The sequence below is a fragment of the Aythya ferina genome (assembly GCF_964211825.1).
Source record: "Aythya ferina genome assembly, chromosome: 3".
Taxonomy (NCBI): domain Eukaryota; kingdom Metazoa; phylum Chordata; class Aves; order Anseriformes; family Anatidae; genus Aythya; species Aythya ferina.
In genome coordinates, this window is record NC_140298.1 from 39070130 (window position 1) to 39094768 (window position 24639).

Here is a 24639-nt window from a genome sequence, read left to right on the forward strand (position 1 = left end):
GAGTTCTGAGCTTTAAGAACATTACACAATCCAACCCACGACTAGAGGGTTTTAACATATACTACCCAATGTAGTTTCACACTTTGGGGGGTTATTTCTCCCAAATAATTGTGCATTAACAAAATGTTCAATGGCCAAGCAGACCAGACAGAAACACAGTTTCTGAGACTCCTTCTGAAAGATTCTAGTATAGCAGAATTGATAAAACCTAATTTATCTCATTTCAAACAACTTCACACAACCCTAATATCTAGTCCCAATACCACTCTCTTTTTTTGTATCTGTCTCATATTCCTATAATCTGACCTTTGTAGCAACACAGATAAGGATATGTTTATGCCTTTCTACCCCTCATTTTTATTGTTGAAATGACCCTTCGGTTTTAAGCAAAGGGCACTGATTAATTCCAAGACCACATTGGACTTCCAGTCCTACAGTGACTGGGATGTTTTGGCAATGCAGGAAATAAAGAGCTACTGAAAAACAGAGAGAGAAAAGCAGGCACCTGAATTGTTTGTTTTCCATCACCCCTTTCAATGTGGCTAGATGCATTTAACTCAATTTGACCTTGAGGTTTTCGAACTACATCACTCTGTATGGAAAAAATGGAACAGAATATTTTAAATCCATCAACAAATGGTGATAAATAATCGTAGAACTTATTTAAGCATTAATCTTGTTAAATACTTCCTATTTACACATTGAGTACCTTATACGCCTGTTGAGGAACTGAGTCCTCTTACAGCTCAAACACCAGGAACACATTTCTATTCATTCCGGCAGCCCTAAATTCTCAGTAAAAAAATGTCTAATACTAAACAGTAAATAGCTATATGTACTTACTGGGGATTTGTAGTATAGTAATTCACCTCCTTTAAGCACAAACCATCGTCGTTTCCAGGTCTTCACTTTACCACCCATTTTTAACAGATATCCAGATTTTTCCAAAGGTTCCTGATTATTTAGAAGTTACATAAGAAGTAGTTAAGTACACCAGTATACCTATATGCCCCACAGATATTGTATAATTACACCACACACACAGATATTTGAATGACTTATAAGCATGCTAAATAACAATTACAAAATTGTATGAGATTTTTGTTCCAAGGACAGCATTTTTGCAAGCATTAAGACAAATGCCATGCATGTGTGATAACTAATTAACATCCCTACTTACAGTTATAGTACATGAAGGAGAGTAAGTGATTTGCCCAGAACTATACAAAGGAACGAAGAACATAATGATTCCTGATTTTACTCTAATTATTTATATTAAACAAATAACAAAATTAATATGATCTATATACATCATTTTTCCCAAACTTTAGGGCCTGGCCTACAGAACCGATATAACAGTGTAATTTAGAACACTGCAAAGACATACGTTCAGTGTGTACACCAGTAGAACAGAGTTCACAGTTTTGCTCTGTGAAGAAAGCTTAAAAGAAATTATTTTTGTCATCAGTCATTCAATCCACTTTTATGCCAAGACACTAACTACTAACGCAGACCATTAAAAAGCTCACAGAGACAGACCAATACCCTGTAATGGTTTGGTTTCTTTGACTGATCCTACTATGCTGTTTTGCTTAGGATTTCTCTAGTTTGCCTGAAGTCATTTTCCCCGTATGAGGAAGCTACAGAAACTGATTACAGAGCACAGATTTCTACTGATGACTCCAGCTCCTTCAGTGGAAAGCCTTCCTATTTTTTTTGAATATTCAGTTAATAATTTTAAGCTGATTTTAGTATTTGTATGCAATCTGATACCAGATCTGGTTCCAAGAAAAACTTAAGTGCTTTGAATTGTCTTCAGGAGTTGTCTACCTACTTCCATGAACTTCCATTTACTTCCAGAAAGCTCAGAATTATCCTCTACCTTGTTTCAGTTATTGCAGTCTTATATGGTTACTTTATTGCTGATATATTTTGCTATTTGTACTCATAAGGCAGTCTGTGAGTTGGCAAGAATGAATACAGGAATTTGGTCATATTCTTTGAACAGAAATATACACACAGCACCACAGGTACACTTCTTTACAGAACTTCAGTACTTACATTTTTTCCATTATCAGTAGATGAGGAAGAGGTTTTAGGAAGTTTCTGCTCTGGCTCTGAACAGTCTGTATCTACTGAATATGCATCAGGAGGAATAGCATAGTCACTTTCTGAGGTCATAGAAGACAGAGACACACCTGAGTTAAAAGAGAGATGTTTCTTTATATTTTTATTTATTACGTTACAACCAAATGAGGTCAGAACATCCATGCAAAAAGAATATCTGAGCAGGAGATACAGGCAAACACAAGTATCTGCGTAAATCCATTAAGAACTGAGCATGTTGTATAAAAATACCAGCATATTTAACTATTAGTACAATGCTAATAGCTATAATCCCATTTTCTTCATAATTAATTGTTTACTTATGAATGAAATGAGAAGTAATTGTCTTCTATATTTTATGACCTTCTGTTATATTACTACACCTTTTTTAGAGGAGGAAGTCAGTGCCCTATATTGCATTTATTCTGTACAAAACAAATATGGGATCTTTAATTAAACTAAGTAACTTTCTTCTTCCTCTTTCTATCATTTTCTCTGGTATCTAGATTTCCAATGCAAGTGCCTAGGTACTAAAGAGCCAGGCTCAACATCTGCTTTATGTTGAAGTTGTAGGTTACCGTCTTTGTTTTGCAATTAGTTTTTATTCTAATATTGAGATTTTCTAAAAGTCTGAATTTCAGATTTCAGGATTTTTTAAAAACTTTATTAGCTTTACTCCTAGAGAAAAATACACCCTGTTTTAAATTCTAGTGAATGAGCAATAAAAATTCAAACTGCTCCATATTCATCATAGAAATAATGATTTTCAAACATGTCCTTTTGTAAAGTTTCACTTTCTGACCAGTGTTCTTCTCTGAAAGGTTACCCTCCAAGACTGAAATGAAGATATCATGTTTCCTTTGTTTCATTGATTTCTAAACTTATTTTCTGATTTGATTTTAAAAATTGCTTTTCTCATTTATTGTTTTGGCAAGCCACCTGGGCTTTCAGGTCAGTTGTTCTCTTTTCACGTAAGATTTTTAATAACACATATGCAACAAGCCAATTATGCTCATAGTCAAATCTGTGACTGCCTGGATTTTTAAACAATGTGATCTCATATGCATATATGTGTTTTGTGATTAAGAAAACTTTCCATGCATGAATAAGTACAAAGGCTAGTTTTGAAGAAGGAAGTACAAAGGGAATGGCTCAATTTTATAGACATGATGTAAACTGTGGGTGAAATCAGCTACAAAATTAGCTGATTTACCTTTCCTATCGTGCAAACATGATGAGATGCATACTCAGGAACTATGGGTCCTTTTCACATTAGCATGGCAGAACTGTAACTACTGCACTGGAAACGGGACCAACGCAGACAAGCACTTTGATCTTTTCAGTTGGCATTACATAAAAAACAAGAGTTGCGGGAGAAATCTAGTGAAGGACAAGACCCAGGCGGGGAAGGTTGCATGTCTTGGCCCTAAGAAAGCTGGCTGAGAGAGCTTTGCAGGTCAAAGACTGTTGTTCCTTCCTCGCAGAGCAGCAGGCAGACCTGAGAAATGAAACAGCCTTGATGGCATGTCTGGCTGGCACTGAAACACTCCTAGCAAAGCAGCAGCTGTTTTTGCCTGCTCAAGGGTGATGTGAGTGGAATTTTAGCTCACTGGGATTTTAACATATATAACATGAACAACCAAATAATGCTATTTTGCATTGCTAAGCAATATATAACAGAGGATGTAAGTACTAGGATGTTAGATTGTAAACTCCCTTGCTTTACCCAGTGAAGAAACCTTCTCAGGAAGGTAACAGTGATACTGTCACCTAATGATGACATTGTGTCTTGCCATGTAGTGAAGCATGGTATTTTCATTTCGCAAATGGAAAACACACAGTTATGTACTGCTGTGAGATTTACCGCTGACAAAAGAACATTACTGGATTCAAGTGTTTAACTACATCTTTGCATAAAACAGTTGCTATAAAAAGGAAAGAAGTCCACCTCTGCATGAGATGACAGAACCAAATACTCTGTTGGGGGAACTTTCACACCTGCTTTCTAATCATGTTAAACTATTACTTTGTTTTATAAAAAGAGTATGTATTTTTTTGCTGCTAGCAGTTACTTTCTTCTAGGTCATTTTATGTACATGCAGTTAAAGGTTACAGGGAATAATTGGTGTGACAGCACAAGTAGAATGGGGTTTCTTCCTTTAAATGTAAAAGTCACTTTTTCCTCATGACAACAGCTAGACTAATGCCTTAAACATCCATCTTCAATTACAGCAATAAAAAGAAAGCCACACATAACTGTCCTTTCTCCTGCTTGAATAGATCTAGGCTTTGATAGCTTAGATAGAAACCTCGATTTGAGATGTCCATGCAATTTAACCAAGAAATCAATTTCTAAGAAGATAAAGCAAACTGTTCGGTTTTCCAAATTCCTCAGGAGTTAATTCTTCTTCTGTTTTTTTTGCCTACCTCGTTTCATAGCCCGAGGACTACTCGGGCCACTTCTGCTTCGAGAATCGGACTCAGAAGTCCTTGAGCTAGACCGAGAGCTGTCTTCTTCCTCAGATCCTGACGACTCATCTATAAATGGGCTGTTGCTTATTTGAGTTGCTTTCTGCAGAAATTAACAGAACATTCTTTGGTATCTTGCGTAAAAAGTATCAGTTCTTTCTTTCATACTGTGGCAGAGCTCTGATGGCTTTGTAATATTCAAAGCTGTTTTTGCTTGGGCTGTGAGTTTTGGCACACAAATATCAACATCAAACTGAAATCCCTGTCCTCTGTATCCTCAACCACCCCCACACTTTGAAACAGAAAACTGAGGCAAACTTAAGGGATGGGTCTTTCCAATCACAAAAAGCTGCCAGAAAAAAAAAAATAATAAAATGCTGTGATAAATAAAAACAGTTTTGGCACTGATACAAAGACATTTCTATACACACACACGCTTTTAATTATGACATTGAACACCATGTGGCTCTTTTTAATAATTAACAAGTCTTTGGAAAAAATCAGCAAGGGACCTGAGAAAGACTGACCTGGGCTGGTAACAATTTATAAGGAGCAGTGGTTTTGTTTTTTTTCCCAGCTATTTGACATTTCCATTACTTCTGGGGTTCTATAACCTCTAACCATGATCTTATGACACATTTGGCATGGTATCCTCAAATGTGAAAAAGCAAGTTTTTGGATGTGAAGCCTAATGGTATTTAAACATGTCCTTTAAACAGTAATGCAGTTACCCCTTTCAAAGTGGTGTAGACAGGAGTGGTCATGTTCTTATATATCAGAGATGTGTATAATCCAGATACAGAGTATGATGTTAGTGAAACCGCACCTAAAAAAGCAACACATTGTATAAATGACCTTCCTAAGTTACACCCCCTCAATTTACCAAATTCTGATGTCTTTTTTTGCACTGTATAGCTCAGCTATAAAAACTGAACTAACTCCTGATTCTTCTGGATGTGAGATTTATAGCTTTTTGAAATTTACAATAAATTAATTGTAATCATGACCATTAACCCTTTTTAAAACTGAAAGTACAATCTTTCACCCTCGTATTTGGTATGGAATCTTCAAAATCAACCGCAGAGAAATCTGGTGTGAACAAAGTACAAATTCAGCACAAAGTCAAGAGGCAAAGTAATAGAAGGCAATGGAAAGATAACCAATGATTTTCCAGGTTTTAAATAGCAGGTAATTGAATCTTAGTATCTTAGAGGAACATGGGATATTTGGTCCTTTCTTACCAATAACCGGAAGAAGATAATTTTTGTTCATGAGACAATGAACAACTAAACCACTTACTTTTGTTAAGAGATTCCACGGTGAAAGCTTCAGACATCCTTAAGCCAGATTTGGCTACAGCATAAATTCTGCTTTCCTAACATAAAAAGAATGGATTTGATGGTAGACAATTAAAACACAATTACTTTTGTTCAGCCTCCCCATAGCCTCCTAGTCTTTGTGTTAATACATCCAAGTGATAATATGGTTGATAAAATGGTGTCATCATTGGTGGCTGAAACATGCATCCTTGTTTTATATGCCATACCCACCATACACACTGTATGATCCAATCTTCTTTTTCTCAAAATGAAAAACTTCCTTTCCTTCATTTAACTTCTTTTTAAATATACTATTATCAATGGCCAAAGAAGCTATAGTGAGAATATTTTTAATGGAAGATTGTATAGTTAAGAACAGAGACATGACATTATGGAGACAACTTTTCAACAGTTTTGTGTTAAAAAGCCAGAATATGAAAATCTACAATGGAAAAATATGTACTAAAATATATCAGCAGAAATAACGTGTTACATTAACGCATTACTCACCTCTGAATCACTAAATGGGAGTGTGGAACTGCAGAATCAGTGAGTATAGATGGAGCTAGTTTTGGATTTTGTGTTAGAAAATTAGTATCTATTTTAATTCCCTGACTGATGGCTTTAATTTTTTTTCTGGAAAAAATGATCAGTAACTTCTGTAATCTGTAGTTGTTGTCTGTCGACATATTGTTTAGATTGTGAGTGGTACAATGGTTATAGTAACAGCATTGACACCAGCACTTTTAAGTCTCTGTTCGTATTGAAATAAATAAATACACACATTCACAAGCATTACCTTGTTGGTTATACACAAAAAGACATATGCAACTTAGATGTGACGTTAAAAAAAAAGGTCTTATCTACAAAAAAATGTTTTTCACTGGCTGAAATGCTGTGCTTCATATCAAACTTGCTTCTGGATTTGTCCCTTTAACTTCAATTACAGTAACACCCTGTCTTGTCATCAAACAGAGAATGGGAAAGGTACAAGCAACAAAAAACATAGAAGAGAAGACTGAGGATGAGTTAGTTTCACTGTGAGGAAAAGTATCTAGAATTACTCTTACCCAGGAAGGAAATCGATGTAATGGTGGGGTTGGAGGTTTGTTACTAGCAGCTTTTTTTGTTGTATCACAGGGTTCCTGGGCTTCAGCATTTTGTACTTCAGTGCAGTCATAGGTAAACACTCCTTCATCACAGCCAATCTCCATTTTCTCTAAAATACCTGTATCTTCTCCATCCACCAGATCAATGTCTGTTTCCTGAGGCCTCCACGGACGTATCATGCTTATAGCATTTCTATTTTTACCAAACATTCTATCAGAGCTCAGCTGGGGCTGGCTTAAATGTTTTTTTGCCAATGCTGAATTTATACTGAACACATTAGGAGTCCGTAACTTTGGAGGTGGCAAATTTGAGGGAGAATCTGATGGTGTCAGGTATTGAGATCCTGCAGAAGTTGCTAGGATTGGGTGTTTAGGAGTTAGAGCAGGGGTTAAAATTGGACTTGGGGTATTTGCCTCACTGGATGAGGATGAATAATCTAGCCTCTGAGACTGAAATTTCTTGTTCAGTTCATCTGAAGAACTATCTTGGTCTTTCTTCTTACTTGTGAAGTCTGAGTTGCACTTTCCACCTGGATTGTTCTGGCCTTTTCTTTGGGACCCTTGCTGCCAGGAGTACAACTTTTTGTGCTGAGTCCTCTGAACACCCAAACTCTCTTCTTCAAATAGAGAACTACTGTCATCGGAGGCTGTCAAATACATTTCACTTCCCACTCTACTGTACCTAGTGTTCTCTTCGGATGTGTGGCTTGACAGAGTGGATGCACACCTGGATTTCAGTCCTTTATTGTCTCCTCCATCCTCATCTGAGCTCCAGTCACTCCCTGTAGTGCAGGAGTTCTTTGATATGTCACTGTCCATATCTTTGGATGAACAACTTGTTCTCACATTTTTGTTCTGCTCTGATCCTGAGGAACTTTGCTGCAATGACTTCTGACCTTTATTGCTTTCATGTGCAGGACCAGCAAAGGTAGTTTCCAGGATATCCTTCTCTAGAAGACAAATACAATGAACAGGAGAAAATTACTTTAGCAAATTTGACTGCTAAAGGATTTTGTCATGATGTCTGCAAATAGTAAGTAGGTAATCATTCCAAGTAAGCACATTTATTTTTTTTCTGAATATTGTATGTAATAATCTGTAAAAAAAAAAAAATTACAGAATTTTGAATGCAACTAAAGTTTCATCAGTATTTAAGAAAAAAATGCAACAGGCAATACTCCAAGTTTTAGCCAAACTAAATATGGCAATGAATGTACAGATGAGCAGAGTGGAGCCAAATGTTAAAGTAAGCCAGATATGTATGAAAATAAAAACTAGAAAAAAGACAAAGCAATGGTTTAAAAGGCACAAGCATTTAGCTGCTTTATTAAATCTAGAGAAAATTAAAGCAGAGTAAAAGCTTGACAGAAAAGATTTACACTAACAAATCAAATATTCTGAGGATATCTACAGTGTTTATTTTCAGAAATTTATTCTGCAAGCTATTACCATATTCTCAGTGGAGCATGCTTAAGACACACAAGAGTGGCTCATAAAAATGCTTAGGGAAAGACGTGTTAAAAATAACTGTGCTTATGCTTTTCACTTTTACCTGGTTTTGCAAGAGAGAGCTATAGCTTGAAGCATGTCAGTGAGGCCTACGTGCTTCCCCTGAGTTAAAACATATGCTAGAACTAGGACTTTTCACACAGACACTTGGGAAAGTTAAATAGCTGTATGCAGTTAAAGTGGATTGGATAAGTAAGTATACAAAATATTAACGGGATCCGCGTCAATTTCTGCTTTTCCACAGAATTCAACCTGTAATGCGGGATACCATGACTAACTATGAAGAAAATTCTGAGGCCATAAATAGTACTGTGGGACTCAAATGAAGGATGAGAGCAGGAGTAACAGTCTCCTTCTTGGGCTTTTCATTGCTTAAGGAAAGCAGCAAGCTGCAATGGACTTGCTTATGCTTGTAACAGCATTAACAGCACATCAATTTGCTAGCATTACAGGACTTCAGGGCTTGTGGGGGCAATTGTACAAACTGTTGAGGGAGCTTTCTACTTATTTGGATAGGAAACAATAGTGCAAAAAGATGCCTGAGACTCTATTCTATTATTTCTGACCTTGATTGAAATAGTATCTTCTTGAATTAGGACATAAAACTATCACTGGGACACCAGTGGTAGCATAGATAAAATATACAGAAACTGGATTTAAATCAGACTGTACACAGGCATAAAAACCTAACAGCAGTCTCTGGGGGACTGGAACACCCAAAGTCCATATTCTACTGTGAAGCAAACCTGAACCACAGCAGTTTCTTTCCTGGGCAGCCAGAGCACCCACCAGCCATTGCATACTGCCAAGCGAAGTATCAGTGGTATTACTGAGATGCTAATGCCCAAAATGATTTCTTCCTAGTAGTAGAGACTGACATTAAAGAAGGAGAAAGTTCTGCTACATACTTGGAAAACAGATGGTTTGGATCCACTTACATACCACTTCAATTTTGGTTTCCCACCCGTGTTAGAATAAAATGACAGTAGGTGTGACTCAGTACCTAGTGTGTTTTTGCCTTCAGTGTAGTCTGACTCTTTTGATGAAGATTTGCTTATTTCTTCAAATTTAGGAGATGGTTGAGGACTTCTCGCTCTGTTTGAAAAGCATCCAAAAGTCAAACTGCTTAGTCGCTGACATTCCCCAGGTTTTTGTGTTGAAGTAACAGATTTCTTGCCCGTAGCTTCTGAAGAACAGTAATTCAGCAATTATGCATTAGTAAGTTTTGGATGACTGTAGTCAAATGTAATAGCTACAAAATTCTGATCAGAATTCTTATTCCCTGCAGACTGACATTCATTGGTTCATTAACAGTGCTAGAATAACAGTGATAAAATGAAGAAATGAAAGCAAACAGCTGACACAAACCCTGTCAAATCTTACTACTTGCAAAACCTTTTATGTAACACAAGGATACCAGTTCAGCCAGCAAAAAAAGAGTTGTGCTTTGTTTGAATGTCTTTTCAATAAAAATTAAATTATTGCTTTGCTAACAACTTTATGTACAGTCACTCTGAAGTCAGGTAATTAATGCTCATTGAAATCTCTGATTTTATGGAACATTTCAATTATATGGATGCACAAATTAATAGGGTATAGTAAGAATTATGCTGTATATAGAGAAATGTTTCAAAAACTCATACGCTTACCTTGCAGTTTGGATTGTACTGTTTTCATCTCTTTGGTTTGCTTTTGGTTGATCAAGCGAAGGTTCTGATTTTCCACCTCTAACTAAAAACACATAGATTTAACCTCATCCATCAGTGAAACAGTTTTAAAAGTCATTATATCACTTAACATTTTCTCTGAATTTGTTTTCTTAAGGTGAAGCTATTGCAAATGCTAATCTCCAATTTACTTTGCTTAACGACAGTCTATGCATTTGTATTTTTTCAACAATAAAATTCCCTGCAATGATTATCTGCACAACTGCTTCCTCAGTTAAAATCATTCCCCCGCCAAGCAAATCCAAGACACCTTTAAAAAGCCCAAATAATTAAGAAAAAGGGAAATCTCTGTTGTCACTTTAATAAAAGCAAAGGGCTAGAGTTACAAACCAACTCTTGTACCATTTGGCAAACCCAAGGGAAGGCAGAGGAATTGAAGGCAATGATGGCACTAAAACATCCTGACATCCCACAGAAAGTATTAAATAAATGGGTACTGAAAAGCTCACACAGAACAGATCTACAGGAAGAAAAAGACCCCACCAAGCCATTGCTATAGCCCACTGCTAGGAATTAAGAGACAACAGAGCTGGTTCAAACACCAGCTCTGAATTATGAAAAGAGAAGATGTGAATCTGAGTGTCCGGTATCACAGATAAGGGAGCCATCAATTCCACCTCCAACTGAGTGACACCTAGCTTCAGATCCTGCATATTCTAAACTAAGTACATGGTTTCAGTCATATTTCATGCAAACTATTTTGAGATGATTTTAGCTAAACTTAACTGCATTTTTATTACATGATTTTATTTAAAAACTTCCCTTGCAGACTAATCATAAATGTTATTTTTAGTTTCCTTTTTTTTTTTTTTTTTTTTTTTTTAAACTGGAATGTGTAGTGTTAACCACAGGACTGTACGACTGTAACATTTACAGGCAATTTTAAATTCTCTATATGGAAGGAGGAGAAAGCACTGCTGCATACCAAAACTGGCAGCCTTAGACAGGGTACAGATGGTTATCTCACCACAGCAAAGAAACAAGGGAGACAGCTGGTCTCTTACAGGAATAGAGCCAGTGCCCCTGAAACTATCCATGACTAAGAGTACAATGGGCATTGGAAAACAAGAAACGGTACATCCTTTTTCTGCCAGACCCCAGTAGACTTGTTCAGCTTTTGGGGGATTATTCCCACTTCAAGCACCTGCTGGAGCAAGCAAAATTTGCCAGCTAATCTTTCTTAATTGGTGGAGATAAGAATATCTGCTAGAGAGAAGTTCTGGGGGGTTCTCTCCATGAAGAGCACACAGAGATATGAGTTAAGCAAACCAGACATCAGAAGTTAAGCAATATGGACACTTTTGTCCTCAATGCTGTTGTTTTCATTTTCAATCTTTTAATGAAGTAACCATACCAACCAATCAAAATAGGAAATGTTTTTTTGACTATGGCCAATTTTCTGCATGACAAGCATTGTAGCAAGACAAGCATTATACCTCATGGAGCTTGACCGTCACCCATTCTTTTATTTTAGCTGCTTTTTCTTCTATGAGTTTTGCCTCTTGAAGTCGTATTTGCTTCTGGAAAAAAAAAAAATGACATAAGCATAAACTTTACTTAACATTCTAGTTTGCCACAGTAGTACCGTCAGAAATAAATCCTAAAGTTTCCTTCAAGAAATTCAATCTCCTGGGTGACACATGGTGATTTTTAAACAAATCGCAAATAGGCCCTTCAGAGCCTGGACTGGAAAGCAGAGGAGACAGAGATAAGGAAGAACGTCTTGGCCCTCTTAAAAATTAGATTTCTTTCAAAGGAAGTGAGAGCATAATTTGCAAGTGAATAAATGTTATTCAAAGCACACTCCTAATGAGAAACCTTCCAATCAAACAACAGAAATAATTCTAAACTTTTCTGTCCTCTATTGATCTTCATTCTTTTATTTTTCTTTTGCATAATTAAGAATGGAACTGATGCTCCTCTTTTGTAACAGAGTTATTTCTAACCTGTTCTTCAAGTTGTTGCTCCAATTTTTGTATTATGTCATTTTTATCTTGAATCAGGATCTCCAGATCTTGACATCTCTTATACAACCTGTTTTCTGATTCGCTCGTTTGAACATTAGCTGCTTTTAATTTTTCTTCCATTACTTGCACCTATTTGGAAGGTCAAACATAAAACTTTAAGAAACATTATTCCACGATAAAGGTAATAATTTGATCACAAAATCGATTGTTAAAATTGCCCCCACACTTTTGATTCAAGGTAATCCTGCAAAATTCCCAACCTTATTTGAGAAAAAATGCCAGTTTGTTATGTCACCCTCTGCATCTAATACCAGCAGGACTGGCAAAACACTTTTTTTTTTTTTTTTTAAAGAATAACAAGCAGCACAGAATAGTTCTATTTAGAGACTGTATTGGTTAGCCTTCCTTTATTTTTTTAAGGTTTTTCTAAAATAGGTCACTGTTTCCTCTCCCTTTTATTCATATTAATCAATGAAGAAGTCCGTTACATGCATCTGTTCTGGATTTGCTCTGTTAGCTTTGACTTTACTGAACTGGACAGCAAGCAAAGGACATCTCTACTAAGACAAATCAGTAGATGTAAAAGGAAGCTGTCTTCTCCCTTTTGAGCAATACTTTAGACAGAAAGCAATTTTCTGAATTTCCTCTGGTAACAGTACCTTAACATGCACATAGCTAGTGGAGGTATTTTTCAATTTAGATATACCTGCTGAAAAGCCCTCTCTGCTTGACGGTCAGCATCTATAACTTGTCTCTCAAGCTGCTGCATCTGTAGATAAATAAAAACATATAGTAAACCAGCCACGCCTTCTGCCTGCTGCCAGAAATACCACAGTGAAACGTATTTTCATGGTCTGTTCTGAAAAAGGAAAAGATGGGTTCTGAATAGGAACATAAAAATAAATAAGAAGATAAGCTGTGTGTCAGACTGGGGAGATGATTCATGATTATGACCACATAAAACACTGTTAAGATTCTTCTAAAGAAAAATAATTAATACTGCTATTTTTACCTGTTACCAAGAGTAGAAATATGTTTGATAATAACCCTAGAACTTTTCCCTTGCAGGGAAGGCTATGGTCTTACAGCTGCTAAGCTCCTTCAGGTCCTTCCAACACTGGCAAGAGTAAAGACTGCTTAGCACATTCTACAATTTGTCTGTTAAATTCTTCTGAAATTGACAAATTTATATTTTTTTTTCTGCTACGAGATCTGTCCCAGTCTCCTCCACCCTTTGAGTGAAAGAGGTATGCAGCAGAAGATACACTGCAGACTCAGGTACTGCAAAGAACAAGATGCAAAAAGCCACAGCAGAAATGGATGAAGACAGACACCTGCACTGCATGGAGGAGTGTGGGTTCCTTTCGAAAGGAAAGAAACCCTGATCTGTTACATTATAATGACGCCTAATAAATCATTGTCTCAGCCTTTGCCCCAGGCCTCTGAAAACCCTTGCATTTTATATAATTTGTTTTGAAGGGGTTTCCAACAATGTGCAGCAGCGTAGGCCAGAAAGAAATGCTTTGTTAAAAGTTTGCGTTTGATTTAGTTATAAAACAGAATGATGACTTCTAAAAGAAGAAAACTGAGTACTTACATAATATTACGAAGTACCTACGGAAATGAATATATTATTCCATAATTTACAGGCTGGAGATTGCTTCTCAGGAAACACCTAGCTATAAACCTCTGTTTACCAAATACTTTACATTGGTATACTCAGTATTCAGTTTCAAACTTGTTCATAGGAAAGCATACAGTACAAATAACGAAAATGAAAACCATTTATTCTGTTTACTGCTTGGTTTTAAAATAATCAGTTTCATTCTGTCCTGTTTGTTCGCCATTTCTGGCATCTTTCAGTTTCTTTTTTTCTCTATTTTTTTTTTTTCCTCTCCCCAATTATGTTGTCAATCAAACAAAACAATTTTGTGTACTTCTAGCACCTCAAAAAGACAAGGACACAGTGTCATCACTCTCTATCAATCAACAAATGAAAAAGGATAGAATGAGTTTTCATTACCATAACAAAAGCTGTGACTGACTTTCTAGGACTTTCTCGTAGGACACAAGAACCCAAAGTCTACATCGTAATACCAAAACACTCTACTGATAGAAGAGTGATAAACACTACACGATGCACCTGGTCCCTGAAGAGTTGTTCTGAAGGAACAGCACTAAGGAGACGATCGTCCCCATCACTCCTGTACTAAGTCTGGACAGACAGACAGGGAGACAAGCCTGCCTTCTTTGTCTCTGCTCACATGTATTGAATTCCCTGTTTGCACAACTTCATTTTGAGGTTTTAATGAGTTTAATTTGTAGGATTTTGAATTCTAAGGTTACTTTCCATCTATTTTGGTTTTATGTTCAAATGTAGGCTTAGTTCACATAAGCCACTTTAACATCAGTTTTATGACATTTCTTTTTAGTGAGTTTTTGACTCACAAATCAAGGTTGTTTCTGAGTATTTGGAGAGCTAATGTTCTGCTGTAGCAGAAGCACTATGCTAAAGCAAGAAGTGCAGACATTGTATCAATAATGAACACTGTCAATACTCTGTAATAGTTAATAATAATTTGTCATAATGATAATGTTATGACAGCAACGTCCTTCAGCTATTTATAATGTGAAATTCATTGTTGCTGAGTAGCAAGTAGTTCACCAATTTTCACAGGCAAACAATTTGTAAATGCAGGTGACTGCCACAGTCATAATTGGCAACTCATTTATGTCCAGTAAGTACAATTAATTCCAGCTGTAAGGTCGTATAAGAAACCTGGCAGATCTGAATGGAAATAAAAAACCTGAAAAGAAGAAATGTCTCTGGCACTACCCGATGACCCCTGAACCACTGTTTGAGCACAGAGCAGCGGCACTGCTCTTCTACACAAGAGATGGAGTTTGGGATGGTACAGTGCAAGACAAACCTAAGGTCCTTCCATGTTTCTACACCAAAACTGTGGGATGCACCTTTCCTAGGGATGTTGCAGTGGCCCTGGAACATAGCAATACGTTCGCCTAGTCTGCTGGGACAGAGGATATAAGGGGAATAAAGCTGTTGCTAAAATGGGCATAAAGCTAGGAGTCAGAGAAGCTGAGAGAATAATTACCAACAGAACTAGCATTCAGAGATTAAAAATGGAAGAGCAAGTTTGGTTTTGCTTCTTTAAGAGCTAACTATTTCAAGAAGATATGCTAAGAAGCTTTGCATGATCTCACAAGAGGGATGCGTCAGTCAGCCTCCTGGCAACAGTTAAATGGGAGCTGTTGTTTGGAAAATTTCTTAAGGGTCCTCAATTTGTCTTAGGAGTCTCCTATGAAATAAAATAAAATAAAAAGCAAAACAAAGCAAGCTGTATTATTCAGCAAGTGTGGAATACCATAGTTAACCAAACATGAGCACTTGGTGTAACGGTTAAATTGACTAACTTTTCAATAAGTTGATGCTACTTAGCAATTACTAAGTAAGTCCCGATTCTCCCTTCACTTGGGGTTTATTTAGGTTTGTTTTGCAGTGCCTATTGTAAAACTTAAAAAATAAATATATTTTTTTCCATTAGCAGAAGTGGTCTCTAACCATTCTCCAAAATAGTTTTACAGGGAAAAATAAAAAAAAAAGATGATATTCAAAATCTGTACTCTTAACTTTTCTGCTACTCTACAGGCCTGTGAGACTGCAGATTAAAAAAGCACTGCCTTAGGATACTCTAAAGGTTATTGAACTTGTTGGGCAAAAGACTGGAACTAGTTCCCAGTGAAAGGCTTTCTCTTCACAAAGAAAATCTAGCCTTAAACCTTTCTTTTTAAGTTAGCAGGAGATTTCATATCAACGATCACAGTGCTACTGTGTGTGTGAGAGGGAGGGAAGGCGGGGAGAGAGGCATGGTGAGAACACCCAAGTGGACCTAAATGAAAAGCTGAGCTTTGAACTCCTCAAGAATAAGATGCAGTAGTAAATTCTCTTTACCCAGTAAGTTTGAAGACAATTCCAGACCATGAAGAGACAGCTTAAGATCCTCAAATTAAAACAAAAATAAAGGAGGTAAATACTACAATACTATCTTAACTTGACCTCAAGATGAAAAAGGCAGGTAACTGTAGCCATGAGACATTTGAAAGCAAAGGTTGATATGTAGGAGTTATTTCTTCTGCATCCATAAAACATATGGCTGCACCTTGAATATTGATGACCAACTCTGAGTTTATCGAGAAAGTGATTAGAAAAAAACAAAATCTGTTGAATTAGACCTCTGTCTCGCCTAGTTCTTTTAATGTACAACTGTGAAAATGACCAGTATCAACAGAATTAAATGATATGTATCAGCTGTTAGGCTAGACATTTCTTCAAAAAAATAAAGTCTATAGAGTCTCAACAGAAACAGAGTTGGCTTACTAGCAGAAACATGGAGGGCCAACACGACACTGGTAATATTTGGCACGTAGAGTATATTTAAGCTTAAATTTCTATGTCCTGAATAGGAAAACCTGAAATAGTGCTCCAGCTCAACAAACCTCTGATAAAGAATATTCTTGTCACGTACATGTATGATTGTTTCAGGGTCTTGCCAAAATTCATTAAGGACTCAGAGGTCTCCCATGATAATTTAGACTGGTTTTGGTTTTATACTCTTAAAGACTAAATGTCTTCAGCACAGGAACAAAAAATACATTCGGACTGAAAAACAGGAGCAACACAGGTATGGAAGAATGGATTGCCACTTTAACCTGCACTTTTTCCTTCTTTCTGCAAGTGTAAAACTTCTGTACTTTTCAGAAAACATGTTAGTGCATGCTGCATTAATTATTTGAATTATGGAAAATAGTATCTATTGTTAAAAACAGATTTGGTTTTAAAGTTGGTAAGGAAATAACCACTCTACATCTGACACTCATCAAATTGAGCTATTTTTGTTTAAGCAATGAACAGAGAAATGCCACAAGTATATAAATATTGGATGCTTTGAAGAAAAATAGCAGTATAAAAATGAAGAGGTGTCTTGTCTTGGAGGTCTGGTCACTGAAGCTCAACACACAGTCACTGGGAATTTGTTAAAATACAGAAGCAAATCCTAGAGTGACTGTTTTTCAAAGTTTACCTGGAAGTTTCTTGACCGTATTCAGAAATGTCCAACACACGTTTTTGTGCAGGTAAAGGGATATTCTATTTTATTATAACATCTATTGCAAGAAACAGATTCCTTTGCACTAAAATGTTTTTGCATCTATTTTTGCACTATAAATGCTCCATCTGTATGCATATACGTGTATATATACTTTTAGTTCTGCATATATAGAGATTATTATTCCTGTGACGTGCATTATAGAAGAATTACAGCACTACATTGATAATATCCCTGATATTTCCAAACGTTATTTGGTAATTCAAAATGAAATCTTTTATTTCAAAAACCTCATAAAAGAAAAAAAAAAAAAAAGTTGTTGGAATTCTTTCCTTTTTGAGCTATGAAATGTCTGTTATTGATAGGAACAAAAAAGTAAATTTTTTACCCAGGTCATTTTTCAATGTAGTAACTTGTCACATTCACATTTAAAAAATATATTATAATTGGTGCATAATACAGTGTCTTCTCAATTTTAATATTATAAACAATAGAGTTGTATCACGTAGACTTTTTGGAAACCTTGGTGTATGGTGTTTTGAAATAAATACAAGAACAGAACAATGAATGAAGAGGAAAAAAAAAAAAGCTTTACTTAGCTGCAAGCCTTTCAAAGCATGTTGATAACAGGTCAGTTTTCCAAAACAAAACACCAGTTAAAAACAAATGTTTCTGAATGCAAAATGCAGCCTGCCTGTTGATTAAGTGCAGAACTTGCAGTGACTTGAGAGCAGAATGTTTACAGTCTGCTTTTTTCTTACATTTCAATTTTTCCATTCACCCTCACCTGAAAAAAACAACCTAAACCATCTCTGGTTGAAAAATTGTGCTTCACATCTGTCCGTTTTAAGATTTAGTGAACTATCAGTCCTCCTCATACCACATAGGGCTTACCAAAACTGAAGAAAGATGCAGCCTTTAGACTGGATGGAAGCGGCAGTGTTATACAGAATAGCTCTTTAAAAACTTAGACTAAAAGTAAAGAGGTTTGATCAGAGTGAATTCTCACCATGAACCTTAGCAGCACTGTGCCTTCCTACTTAGCCACATTCATACCAGCAATGACGTCTGTAATTCCCTGAGCTCACAGGGGGAGATGACTGCTTCTATAAATAAGCAAATAGGGGAAACAAGGGAGGAATAAACACACCTACACCTGTCTTTCAAAGAAGCACTAAGATATAAACAGGTGATGAAGAAACATAGGCCGGAAATTTTCCAGATCGGCTCAAAAAGATTTTGCAGCTGCCTTGCAGTAGAAGCTATAGATACAAAAAGATCTGACTTCTTATTTGGTGCTTGCTAAGTTTGTAAGTGGTTTGAATATGCCTGCTGGCTATTCCAGAGCACTGCATGTGACCAAGACTTCCCCTTTTGGTTCTACGTTTGTATGTTTAAACTCACACATTTAAACAAATATCTGCATTTCCTTAAGCAAAGATTAAGTAATGCTTAAAACCAACCACCTGTCCATCAGTGGCTTTGCTCACCATCAGTCTTCATGTTTGGAAATATGCTTAGCCCAATCTATAGAGGTATAAAGCCTTGCACACATTTATTAGTTAGAAGTGATAGTTTTTGAAGCACGACCTTTTGAGAAAAAGGTCTCTCTTCTGGTGATTTAGCTTAAAAAAACGCTGCCACGTTCCTCCTCCTTCCAGTTACCGAAGAGCTGCCTGGGTGGGGATGTCCCACCCGTATTTTCAGATGCTCTGCCTTCTGTCTCGGCACTGATTTCCCTCCTATGTGTCAAGTAACTTCCATATGGCTGATGCCAAATCTTTATGCGCTACAACAGACTTTAAAGGAGGAATGGACCAATTAAGCCACACAGGCAAAACATAAAGGTGTGAAACCACGATATAAATACAGCACAAGTAAAATAACGAGAGGAGAGTTTGTAAGAAGGAATTGGCACATACATTGGATAAGATACACTTTGTTCTTTACTGGTTGACTTTTTATCCCCAAAGCAACACAATAATTAGAAAGACATCTTTCATATAACAGCTTTCCTTTTTAACTAAGAGAAGTCTGTCTTGTCTCACTAAAGCTGGAAGTGATACTTACCTACCTATATGCACAAAATGAACCACATGTCAGTAAAAAATGAAACTGAATACTTTGGCACAAAAGCCTTTCCTTAGAATAAGATGAAACCTAAAAATGTTTCTCAAAGGTGTAGATTTAGTCACGAAGAACCACTTTCTGAACCCAATCTTTTTGTTACACATCTCCCCAAATCGGTAACACACATCTTAAGATGGCTCAAATGTTCCTTGGACTACTCAGATCAAGCACAGTGGATTTTCTTCACAATTTTACTGTTTGACATTATTCTCTACATGAAAAGAAATCCATATTTAGATGAAATAATTAGTTATTTAGATTAAATTCCCAAAGTCACAGCCTTATTCTTCCTTTAGATCCCACCTAACGCTCACGTAGGTTATAACTAGTGCAAAACTCATTTTGGTGCTCACAACCTGGCAGTTCACAAGCTACCACTTCTCAGTGCAGCCCCGTTTTTCCTCCTTCTGTCTTAGCTATTTTTAATACCAATGAAGAGGTAAAAGGTGAGAATTCTCATGAACAAAGCAGTGCCAGCTGGTCCTCTGCAGACTTTCTATCTAACCAACTCCTATTCATTTTATCTGTGTTCAGAATTAAGAGTGTAAAAGCAATTTAGCTTCACACATATATATATGTATACACACATACACATCTATTACTTCTTTCTGAAGACTGCTAATAATTTTGCAGTCTTCTATCCCCACTCACAGTCCAGTCTGCTCTAACTACAAGAAATTCTGGCACTGCTCTCGTAGGTAGGCAAAAGGCACTTTAATCTTAATTGCAAGTTTCACTTAACTCTGCTTTTTAGCTAGCTCTCATGACCTATGTTTAGTCCAAAAGCCTTTCCTTGGAACAAAATGACAAAATTGTCCTTAGACAAAAATTACCATTCTCCATCTGTTCAGTCTCCAAAATGATCAGTCCCAAAATTTTTATCAGTATCCATCACATAGTGAGTATAACCACTGAGGTCTATGTTTTCTTGCAAGTTGTCTGTATTTGAACAAGATTTTAGAAATAATTATTTAGCACAAAAGTCTTTCCTAGTGTTTGCTGAATATGTGAAAAGTACACATGGAAAACAATCTTTTATATTTCAGCTGACTTCATTATAGAGAAATTAATGTTTTCTTCTGGAAAATATATACATTAAAAATATGGAACAGAAAAGCCCAGGGAGAGAACTCTTACAGAACTAGTAGTCTAGGACAGCTGCCAGTAAACATAGAGACTTACAAAAGTGAAATTCAGCAGTGGGATTTGGGGAGGCAGTGCAGTGAAGGTCAAATGAGCAGCATGTATTGCTGGCTGAATAGTTTGTGCTTTTCCCAACTTCGGTCTTTCCTAAGGACTTTTCAGGACTTTCCTAAGCCTGGTGAAATAATAGGAAAGTTCACTCTGGCTGTCTTCTTTTCCAACTCAGATCTTATCCTGATAGTTAAGTTGTAGAGACACAATCAAATGCAAATTACATTGACCTCCACTCTAGCAGAAGCAGCTGTTACCGTAACATTCAAAATCTTGAAAGGAGTGGAGATAGCGTTTTACCAAGGTGGAAGAATGTACTGAGGCACATGGTGGCGAACTGGGAAAAAGAAGTCTCACAGGGTACTTAAAATTCTAAGAGAAATGTACCAACACCTGATTTTTCATCTCTGTGACAAGGCAGTTACCTGCTTCCTTTTGTTTTGATGGTTGTACTACGACTGCTGAAATCCTGCTACTTTTCTCTTGCTGAATTATAAGTTCTGATGAGAGCATGAACATGAATATCTAAAATAGGAGGCCTTTTTTCATGTCACTGTCTGAGGTGACAGCTTACGGATCTAAGGTACCAGTCAAAAGTCTGCTTGCCAAAGTACAGAAGTACTTGCCAAAGTCGAAAAACTTGAAAACTTGACTTGATTGAAACTGAATTTACTTATGAAATTGAAGAGTGTAGGACAGACACATAGGGAGCACGGATGCTACAGGAGCAAGCAAAATTCCAGAAATGTAAGTAAGGTGGCATGATGCAGTTTGAAGACATGACAACAGATATTTAAAGCCTGAAAATACTCTCTGAGGGAATGAAAATTAAAAGCATAAATTGTAAGTACAGGAAGAGTTGCTTCCAGGAAAAACAGAGAAAAAATATTTTGTAGCTTCTTGAACTGAAACTCTTAAAGAAATCTTTGAAAGGGCAAGGGTCTGCACAGCGCCTGCCTCCTATCTCAGCTTCCACAACATCCATCAATTGCCCCATCTCAAGTGGCTGGAACAGAACTGATGCCCCCACCTCCACACCAGCAGCAGCAAGGTTTTCATCCTCTGGCTGTGCTTTCTCATTACACAGCTTGGCTCCTAGGACAGCAGCTGATTTATTGCTTCCTGAGTTCTCTTTCATTCTTTCTTTTTTTTTCCATCTTCACCCTCCTTAGAAAGAATATAGGTTTACGACATACAAAAATAGTGAAACAAAAAAAACCTTCTCGCTGCCATAAAAAGGCAAGGCATAAAGTTAATAATAGACAAAGGATAAAAATAGAGTTACAGTGGAAAAGGTATGGGTATTGAAAAGGTGTAAACAAGCCTACAACCCTAAGCACAAAAATTTAAACTTTTATTCTCTTCACCTCTCCTTGCTTTCTCCTGATTCTATCTTCCCAGTTGCACATTAACTTACAATAGATTTAATTATTAAATCATACAAATGAAGTCCTCCCTGTGTGAACCTTCTACAAAGCTCCATTCACTGGTGCACAGACATGAGCAGGGGCTTACCCGAACAGAGTCTACTGCAAGACCAGAGGCCCAGGCAGCACTCTGGTACTCTCTTTATATGCTGGTTTCAGTCATCAGCAGTGAAAACTGGGCCACAGGGGCCAGTAGGGAGTTTATTATTTCATTCAGGTGTTGTCTGTCTGAATTGCTTTCCATGACAAGAGAGTTTTTTGAAGAGCAACTGAAATACTGAAAAATAATCTTCATTTGAATATTTTTTTCAGCATTTGCCCCCTTTTACTTCACTCTTCATAATCCCTTGAATGCTAATGCAAATACTCATTGCGCTTTTTCACTATTTTTTGTGCAATCACTGCACAAGTGAAATGCATTACAGACTTGACCTCTGAAAACATCAACCTTTAGACTGTCCTGCCACAGATAACAAAGCACACTGCATCTGTTTCATTTGGAAATATTAAACAACATAAATAAGTCTCCAAAATGAATACAAATACAGGAGGATGTGGACTTTGCTGCTGGTTTGCAAGCCTTTAAGTCATGAATGTGTTGTGTTTTGGAATATTCTGGTAACAGTGCTTGGCCTAAAGATCAAGTGCCATTCAATTTGCATGATCTGTCCAGAAAGTATGAATATTATTGTATTTGTCACGTACACACACAGTCGCCAGCTGAACATTTATACAGAGTACTCAAATCGACAGATTAAAAGTGAGCAAATCAATACGTATATGAAAATAATTATCTTGATCATTTATATTTGTTGCAAGTCATTCAAACTACAAAATAACGATGCTCTGCAAGGAATCAAACTTGGAGACATTCATGTAAATGCTGAGTATTACTGGATGTTGCATAATGCAACATTTGGGATAGTGCCATATTCAGACCCTTATAGGGTCTGATGAAAACAAAATTCAGTGCAGGCTGCCCAAGAGCAACTTTAACACAGCTATGATTTTACATCACAACGTGATTTTAGTGATAGGAAAAACATTGACTTTACACCTCATGTTATACGCATAGTTAAGGAGAAAAATGTACTTGTTATGAAAAGAATGAGGGCACCAAATTTTGCTCTGAGATGAAATGCTAGCTAGGAGTTAAACTTGCAGTCAAATACTGTAATCTTTTAACCAGTGAAGGTTTTTAGTGAACTCTTCATCTGCGTAAGACTCAAGCTGCACTAAAATAAAGGCTTCTACTTAAAACTCAGTTCCACACACATCCTAAATTTGGCGTACTAGGGATACTTTCTACATCATTCCTTAAATTCCTTTAAAGACCTCTCCCACTTACAGCAGCAGCTTCTGCTTAAAACTCCAACAAGGTCTCTTTCTTTGCATGTTAGATTTATAAATATGGACTCTTTTCTTGGCAAAATGAAAACAAACAAAAAACCCAAACAGATAAACAATAGTGAATGGATTAGTTCTTTGAAAACATTGTATATTTCTTTGCTCCTCTCTCTCTCTCTTCCTCTCCCCTGAGTTCACTACAGAATTACAGTACTGGTAGCCACGCTGCTGAAACATAATTATAACACAAATTTCTCAAACTTCTCAGCCACTGAGGTTCAAGGAAGAGTCCTTGATGAACTTAAAAAAAAAAAAAAAAAAAAAAAAAAGTCATTTGTTCTTCTAAATTAGAATAAATCTATTAGAAAAAATGTACTGAAGACTTCCACATTAAATGATCATTATTTGCAAAACCACTGTTAGAGAAAACAACTTTGCAAAGGTATTTGATTTTGGGTGTATAAGAAAAGTTTTTCAATTAATTCAATGCCCAAATATATTTATAAATGCAGAGAGATTGCAGACATGGATATTAAAAAAGGATAAATTTAAACAAACCCTTATGAAAATCTGGTTTTAGACTGAATTACAGTATACACAATGAAAAAAAGCAATGGCAGTTTATGACAAGTCACACACATACTGCGACAGGATGTAAACTTCTTTTCCTGATTCATTGCCTTGAGAAGATGTCTCAATTACACGCAGAGGAAGAAGGCTGGAGAATTACCACAGTAATTCATTTATATTACCTTCCTGTGGAGACCTCCTATTTAGTCACAATACCACTCTCGCTCTGTTTTCTGCAACAATTACATAAATTACATAATTTAATACCCATGAGGGCTTTACATCTGTCATGCTATAGGACTGTGATTTCTCTTGCTATTTTGAAGTAGAACCCTCTCTAGTGCTATTGTTCAATGTTTTACTACACACTTCATAGCACAGAGATGAGAGTAAACAAAACCACAAAGGCCTATGCTAATCAAAGTATGAGTGTGAATTCGTGTGCCTTGCAAATTATAAGTTGTTTCATTCTACAACGGGTAATAAGTCCCAGGAGTGACACAGGCTGTGCTCTTCTCTTGTCATTAATACTAAGATCGAGTACTGGCCAAACAATTTGTCAGTATTTCCTTTGCTGTTTTCCAAATATATTTTTGAGTAACAATTCCATGCAGTTTAATGTCGTAATTGTGTGGATGTATC

General features: G+C 36.6%; 1 protein-coding gene across 4 annotated transcripts in view; it reads right to left on the bottom strand.

Annotated features, from left to right (window-relative positions):
- Positions 1 to 24639, bottom strand: part of PLEKHH2 (pleckstrin homology, MyTH4 and FERM domain containing H2) — a 58129-nt gene that overhangs the window by 23021 nt on the left and 10469 nt on the right. For 3 of the 4 annotated variants that reach the window (XM_084514644.1, XM_084514646.1, XM_084514643.1), the window contains exons 3-14: positions 12913 to 12975; positions 12186 to 12335; positions 11676 to 11759; positions 10162 to 10243; positions 9516 to 9698; positions 6965 to 7953; positions 5875 to 5950; positions 5307 to 5401; positions 4534 to 4678; positions 2062 to 2198; positions 844 to 954; positions 506 to 592 (exon numbers count right to left, since the gene is read on the bottom strand). In XM_084514644.1, the coding sequence (XP_084370770.1) occupies positions 506 to 592; positions 844 to 954; positions 2062 to 2198; positions 4534 to 4678; positions 5307 to 5401; positions 5875 to 5950; positions 6965 to 7953; positions 9516 to 9698; positions 10162 to 10243; positions 11676 to 11759; positions 12186 to 12335; positions 12913 to 12975 (2202 nt within the window). The remainder of the gene's footprint in view (positions 1 to 505; positions 593 to 843; positions 955 to 2061; positions 2199 to 4533; positions 4679 to 5306; positions 5402 to 5874; positions 5951 to 6964; positions 7954 to 9515; positions 9699 to 10161; positions 10244 to 11675; positions 11760 to 12185; positions 12336 to 12912; positions 12976 to 24639) is intronic. The other variant, XM_084514645.1, reaches the window with a different exon arrangement.